Raw genomic sequence first — 7333 nt, forward strand, 5'->3', positions numbered from 1 at the left:
TTTGTTGCATTATACTTCTGGATAGCGAAGAAGTAAAATGTATGTATTCTGGATAATTACTCAACTTTTGCTGATGACTGCGTCTTCCTGCTCAATAGCTAAGTATCACAGTGGATTTTCATTCATGAAAAATAAGATGAAAATCTGTACTCACACCTGTTTAGAGTTTCAAGATCACAATGCTTACATCAACCTAGGTGTATTGATTTATGTCAGCGACCCGTGTTGGGCTGGACAGTGGGCCATCACCTTGGGCCTGGCCTGCCCTGACGGTAGCAAGGAGAAGCCCTACAAATAGCAGGAAGAGGAAAACAGAAGGCGGCTTGGACGGATGGCTTCGGCCTAGGCTTGGCTTGGCGTGCTAGTTCTTCTCTCTCTCTGTAGCTTGTCTTCCTCCTCTGCTCTCTTTCCTCTCAGTTCTTCTCTGAAATTCAAGAGTTGTAACTGAATTCATGGCTGATAGAGTGAATTGGTACTGAGATCCTCACAATTGGCATCAGAGCCGTTCGATTCTCCACCAAATATCCACCCCAGAATTTTCCCCACCCAATTCCATGGATTTTCCACGACGGCGTGCCGAGCTCCTGGCGACTCTCTCGCCGGAGGGTCGGGCGACGTATGAGGTACTCAGGGCCAGCTAGCCCGTGATGTGGACCGGTGCTTTGCTGAGTCCAAGGCGAGGCTAGAGAAGGGCATGGAGGCGGCGCTCGGCGACCTCCACACCAAGCTGGACTGGACTATCGGCGACCTCCGCCAGAAGGTGCGTAGCGACCACGGCCGTAGGTGCGCCCCTGCGGCGGCAGCCTCTACTGCGACAGCGCCTGCTATGTCGACGTCGACTGCGAGCCATGTCTTCCCCGACCCCAATCACGGCCCCGACCTGGCATCTTCGACTTCGTCAATGATGAACACGGCCAGGCCTATGCGCCAGCAGCGGCATCACCACCGACGGGTCCCATGAGTCGGAGGTTGCTGCCTCCTCCTCCGACCCCGCTCCAGCGGCAACGGCCACGAGCATCTCCGTGTCGAGCGCGACGGCCGTCGTCCCCGCATCAGGCGGCGTTCCCTCCCTCGTCACGTTGGCCACCACCCGCTCGACGAGCCCAGGAGGAGACACCGGTGCGGCACCAGACGCCAACCCTCTGGTGTCCACGGGTCCCATCGGCATGCCTGCGTCCACCATGCAGAGCGAGCCAGACCATGTGCGTGAGACGCCCATCACCTGTTCGACGCTTGGCCTCTACCCCGTCGCCAACGCCATTCAGATCAACAAGGTGCCCCTACCTGAGTTTGCTGTGTCCCCAACACGATATGCAGCCTTCTCCATCTCCACCTTCATGGCTGCAGTGTCCGCCTCACTCGATTCAGAACTTGCTCTCGCCACGCCCACCATGTGTTCGACCGAGTGCCCTGGAGAAGAAAACAGTGAAACAAGGACCACGCCCACTTCTACAGCAGCGCCGCCGGCATCCTCGACCAGTGCTATTCCTGCTATGTGTGAGGTGAGCATAGAGGTCAATTCCATGGCTCTGATGGATATAACCAGTTCGTCTCCAATCCTCACAAAGGTCAGAACCACCCAAGCATTGTCGCCTACCAAGTGTTCGACAGAAGGCCTGAACGGCGAGGCCAGTGTGGCTTGTCTCAAGTATTTAGTCAGCTCACATCACCAGTTGCAGCAGGACGTGTGGCTCGCCGAGTTCAAAACTGAATTGAGGAAGAGCCGTGAGGAATTGTTGGCAGCCAGGAAGGAGATGAACTCAGTATCCTTGCTCACAATCAGGTTCCTGTTTCAGTGTGTTCCAGGTTATGGGCTATTAACATTATCATGGGATCCTGGACAGCACGCAATTGATTCGGCTGCAATTTTTTGCGATCGAGGTATCCTTGCTATTTGTCACCAGCAACTTTCGGTCCCTAATGCGATCAATTCATTGTCCACTTGTTATGGTATTCCTCAGTTCGAGCATTTGCAAGATGTGTTCACTGTATTACTACAACTATGGCGTGCTTGGTTCCAATTGTTATCTTCTTCTGACCAGAGACTATTGTTCTGGAACGGGGTGATGTGCAGGAACTGTTTCCATCCATCAATCATACGAATGACTAGCTGCCAGGAGTTGGGTCTTAATTCCTCATATACATCCCAGCATCTACAGATTGCATGGTCATTCGTTTGGGAGTTCTCTAGTGTTGGATCAAGGAGGATTGCTGTCAGCTTCTTATTCGATCCAGCTTATGGTTTGGCAGTTGTTGTATCTAGTACTTGGTGCTGGGTTCTTGCATATTGTGTTGCCAATACAGTATCACTTGATTATTCTCAATTTGATGTTGAATCTGCACTAGGCATGTGTCTGCCAACCATAGTACCTCCGGCCTCTTTCCACTCCAGTCTTATGCCACTAGCTGATGCAAATTTGAGGTGTACTCATGTCAAGAAGGCCAACATGTTCCAGTTGCTCAACAACAATGACAACATTCATGTCAGCAAGGAGCAGGACAAGTCACTATTAGTACCATGTCTAGTTCATGTCATTGCTACACGGGCAGCATCTCCGTTTCAACTTCAGTATTGCTGTGAGAACTTAGGTATTTGTCAGCATCCTTATTTTCAGTGTTACATGTGTGCACCCACACCATGGGATCCAGGAAGGCACATAAACAAGTTAGGAAGCCTGGTTATGAACAGAAACTATGTGTCCATTGTCTTGTGGCCGTCGCGTCCACCTGATCGAACAAAGCTTAGTGGCATGATTCCCAGTTCGTTGTTGCCTATGGATGTGTCTCAAACACAGAGCAATTTGTTTCTGCAAGATCAGGGGACTTGGTGTGACAAGCAGTACAATAGCTGCAAAAGGATGATATGTGCAGAGACAACACAATATGCCATGTCTCCAGCTGTGCCACATGAAGGAACATCATGCCATATATCTATGGTTGATAGAGGCAAATGTGTCCCGTCTTTCGATGAGATGATGGATATCGCTTTGGAGGAAGTCGACTTTGACGATCCGACTACGAACGTGCGAGTACGTCGCGCCTTAGCAATCGCTAAACCAACTCCGAGAGGTTATTGACCACGCCGGAGCACGATCAACCTGACCACGAGGGTCTGTTTCCTGCGAGCAAACGAAGAACAAGCAAGAAACTGAGATTGTAATCTGGATATTGCGAATATAAGATGAAAGTTTTATTGATCAAGGTGAGGTTCTGTGACGCCTTTGTCTGGTCGTTGAACACAAACGAAGTACGCGAAGTTGCAGCTATGGCGAACTTTAATCTAAACAAAACCCAAAGTCTAAACGGTGCCCTAAGGGTTGTATATATGGAGGAAGAGAGGGGGAATTTCGTGACCCTTGGTGGACGGGTCCGAAATCAACCATATCTCTTGTTTCCTCATACATACGGACTCTAAAAATAGCTTATACTTATGTATTTCGAAATTACATGGGTCTGGCCCAATAAAAAGGTGACGCAGCACCTATAATAGCCTCTGGACGAAATTTATGAAGTGACATCTTGTATATTTCGTCCAAGGCTTCATGCACTCGTTATGGTGGCTTCAAAGACCTGAAATCATCTCTTGTAACTCCGTTCTTGTTCCCCTTGCGCATGCCATCATCTCCATGCTTGTTCTTGCTTCAATGTTCATCCTTCTCCAAGCTAGGCCCTTCATTTGTAAGCAAAACAAATGTATCCAATTTAGGCAGCATTATATTCTCATGAACATTAGAATCATTACCAAGAAACGAAAGTACCTGGTAATTTAGTTAGCGTGCGCGAGCTCTAGTAATTGGTCCAGTATGTATAGCAGCAGGAGTTGTGGATGTAATAATGGTATTGATGTCCTCATCATCCTCCCCTTCTTGAAATGAAGTCGTCCTCGACGGAAGCTCATCTTCCTCACCCAAATAAGGCTTCAAATCTGCAATGTTAAAAGTGGGACTAATCCAAAATCTGCAGGCAGCTCAAGTTTATATGCATTATCATTTATTTTATCTAACACCTTAAAGGGACCATCAGCACGTGGCATGAGCTTTGATTTGCGTAAATCAGGAAATCTATCCTTACGCAAATGTAACCAAACAAGATCTCCAGGTGCAAACACAACATGTTTTCTACCCTTATCTCCAGCAAGTTTATATTTGGCATTCATACGCTCAATGTTTTCGTTAGTTAACTCATGCATTTTTAAAATCAATTCAGCACGTTGTTTAGCATCGAAATTAACCTTCTTCAAAGATGGAAGAGGCAACAAGTCAATAGGTGCACGAGGTAGGAAACCATACACAACTTCAAAAGGGCACATCTTAGTAGTAGAATGCAATGAACGATTATAAGCAAATTCAATATGAGGCAAGCATTCCTCCCACATTTTCTTATTACTCTTCAAAACAGCCCTAAGCATAGTAGACAATGTTCTATTGACTACTTCAGTTTGTCCATCAGTTTGGGGGTGACAAGTAGTACTAAAAAGCAGTTTAGTCCCCAACTTAGCCCATAAACATCTCCAAAAGTGGCTAAGAAATTTAGTATCACGATCTGAAACAATAGTATTTGGCACACCATGCAAGCGAATAATTTTACGAAAGAACAAATCAGCAACATTAACATCATCATCGCTTTTATGACATGGTATAAAGTGTGCCATTTTCGAGAATCTATCCACGACAACAAATATGCTATCCCTCCCCTTCTTTGTTCGAGGTAAACCTAAAACAAAGTCCATAAATATATCCTCCCAAGGAACAATAGGTACAGGCAAAGGCATATATAAACCATGAGGATTGAGTCGTGACTTAGCTTTTTGACATGTAGTGCAGCGAGCAATAAAATGCTCAACATCCCGTCTCATCTTTGGCCAAAAGAAATGTGTAGCAAGTATGTCCTCCGTCTTCTTCACGCCAAAGTGTCCCATTAATCCTCCTCCATGCGCCTCCTGCAACAACAAAAGACGAACGGAGCTAGCTGGAATGCATAGCTTGTTAGCACGAAACACAAATCCATCGTTAACGACAAACTTGTTCCACATTCTTCCTTCTTTACAATTCTGCATTAACATCTTTAAAATCAGCATCATGCACATATTGATCTTTGATGGTCTCCAAACCAAATATTTTGAAGTCAAGTTGTGAAAGCATAGTATAGCGACGAGACAATGCATCAGCAATAACATTTTCTTTTCCCTTCTTGTGTTTAATGACATAAGGGAAAGTCTCAATGAATTCAACCCATTTAGCATGTCTACGATTCAGTTTAGCTTGACTTTTAATATGTTTCAAAGATTCATGATCAGAATGTATAACAAATTCTTTGGGCCATAAATAATGTTACCATGTTTCTAAAGTCCGAACAAGAGCATATAATTCTTTATCATAAGTAGAATAATTCAGACTAGGCCCACTCAATTTTTCAAAAAAGTATGCAACATGTTTGCCATCTCGTAATGACACATCTCATAATCCAATTTCACTAGCATCACATTCAAGCTCAAAAGTCTTATTAAAATCAGGAAGTTGGAGTAAAGGAGCACGTGTCAACTTATCTTTCAATGCCGTGAAGGCTTCTTCCTGTGTGGTACCCCACAGAAAAGGCACATCTTTTTTTGTAAGCTCATTGAGAGGTGCAGCAATGGTGTTGAAATCTCTCACAAAACGCCTATAGAATCTAGCGAGGCCAAGAAAACTCCTCACTTGTGTGACCGTTTTGGGCTGCGGCCAACTCTCAATAGCTTCAATCTTGGCTTTATCAACTTCAATTCCCTATGGAGTAACAACATAGCCAAGAAAAGATACTCGGTCGGTGCAAAAGGTGCACTTCCCAAGGTAACCAAACAAACGTGCATCACGTAGAGCAATAAAAACAACACGTAAATGTTCCAAATGTTCTTCCAAAGATCTGCTATAAATCAATATGTCATCAAAGTAAACTACCACAAATCGTCCAATGAAAGCACGTAAAACTTCGTTCATTAATCTCATGAAAGTACTAGGTGCATTAGTTAACCTAAAAGGCATGACTAACCACTCATATAATTCAAACTTAGTTTTAAATGTTGTTTTCCATTCATCTCCCAATTTCATACGAATTTGATGGTATCCACTACGCAAATCAACTTTGGAGAATATTATAGAGCCACTCAATTCATCAAGCATATCATCTAGCCTAGGAATAGGATGACGATAAGAAATAGTAATATTATTAATGCCTCTACAATCAACACACATACGTGATGTACCATCCTTTTTCGACACTAGAATAATAGGAACAGCACAAGAACTAAGGGATTCGCGTATATAACTTTTGTCGAGAAGCTCTTGTACTTGACACATAATCTCCTTCGTCTCCTCTGGATTGGTACGGTATGGTGCACGGTTTGGCAGTGAAGCACCGAGAATTAAGTCAATCTGATGCTCAATCCCTCGAATAGGCGGTAATCCCGGTGGCACGTCTTGTGGAAAGACGTCAGCGAACTCATGCAAAATGTTAGTGACAGCAGGAGGCAAAGAGGAAGGCACGTCCTCGAATGAAAATAATGCCTCTTTGCACACAAAAGCATAGCAAACAGATTTGCTGAAATCTAGCTCACCAATATCAGATTTGGTGGCAAATAAACATGCACTTTTCAATTTAATTTCAGAAGCAACACTAGATGGTTTATTATTAGGCTTCATTTGTTGCTCAAATTCTTTTGCCACAATCTAATTTTTACTCTTATTCTTCTCCTGTTTTGCTTTATTAGCTCTATTAATATCATCTTTCAAAATGGAATCAGGAGTCATAGGAAGCAAAGTAATATTTTTATCCTTATGAACAAGAGTATAGTGATTTTTTCTACCATGGTGTACAGAATTTTTATCAAGTTGCCATGGTCTATCAAGTAATAAGGAACATGCTTGCATAGGTACCACATCACAATCAACATAATCAGCATATGTAGAGATACTAAAATGCACACGAACAGTACGTGTTACCTTAACCTTGCGGCTGTTGTTGAACCATTGGATGTAATAAGGATGTGGATGTGGTCTTGTGGTCAGAGAAAGCTTCTCCATCATCTCCATGCTAGCCAAGTTGTTGCAGCTCCCTCCGTCTATGATGACGCGCACAGAACGTTCCTTCACAACTTCCTTGATATGGAACAAATTGTAACTCTGATTTTTCTCAGCTTGTGTTATCTGCACACTCAAAACACGTTGAGCAATAAAACATTCATACCTATCAGCGTCTTCAGGAGCCATGTATTGCGTCTCAGGATCAGAATCATCTCCACCATGTTCTTCACGTGTAATAAGAGCCAAACTCTCCTCATCATAGTCACTAGCGGACTCAT

The 7333-nt window shown here is 44.2% G+C and overlaps 1 protein-coding gene across 2 annotated transcripts; it reads left to right on the top strand.

Moving 5' to 3' along the window:
* Positions 1 to 309: 309 nt before the first annotated feature.
* Positions 310 to 3232, top strand: LOC123117496 (uncharacterized). Of its 2 annotated transcripts, none has more exons than XM_044538244.1 (2): positions 310 to 1881; positions 2075 to 2324. In XM_044538244.1, the coding sequence occupies exons 1-2, from the start codon at positions 1167 to 1169 to the stop codon at positions 2104 to 2106; spliced, it is 747 nt and encodes a 248-aa protein (XP_044394179.1). In that variant the 5' UTR covers positions 310 to 1166; the 3' UTR covers positions 2107 to 2324. The 2 variants fall into 2 exon arrangements, with proteins under 2 accessions (XP_044394179.1, XP_044394175.1); XM_044538240.1 differs by having other exon boundaries at positions 1511 to 1881; positions 2075 to 3232.
* The last annotated feature ends 4101 nt before the right edge of the window (positions 3233 to 7333 follow it).

The sequence above is a fragment of the Triticum aestivum genome, chromosome 1B (assembly GCF_018294505.1).
Source record: "Triticum aestivum cultivar Chinese Spring chromosome 1B, IWGSC CS RefSeq v2.1, whole genome shotgun sequence".
NCBI lineage: Eukaryota > Viridiplantae > Streptophyta > Magnoliopsida > Poales > Poaceae > Triticum > Triticum aestivum.

Bases quoted from the DNA above. Each gene is read 5' to 3' on its own strand.
- LOC123117496 (XM_044538240.1), top strand. From the start codon at position 2,103: ATGACTAGCTGCCAGGAGTTGGGTCTTAATTCCTCATATACATCCCAG.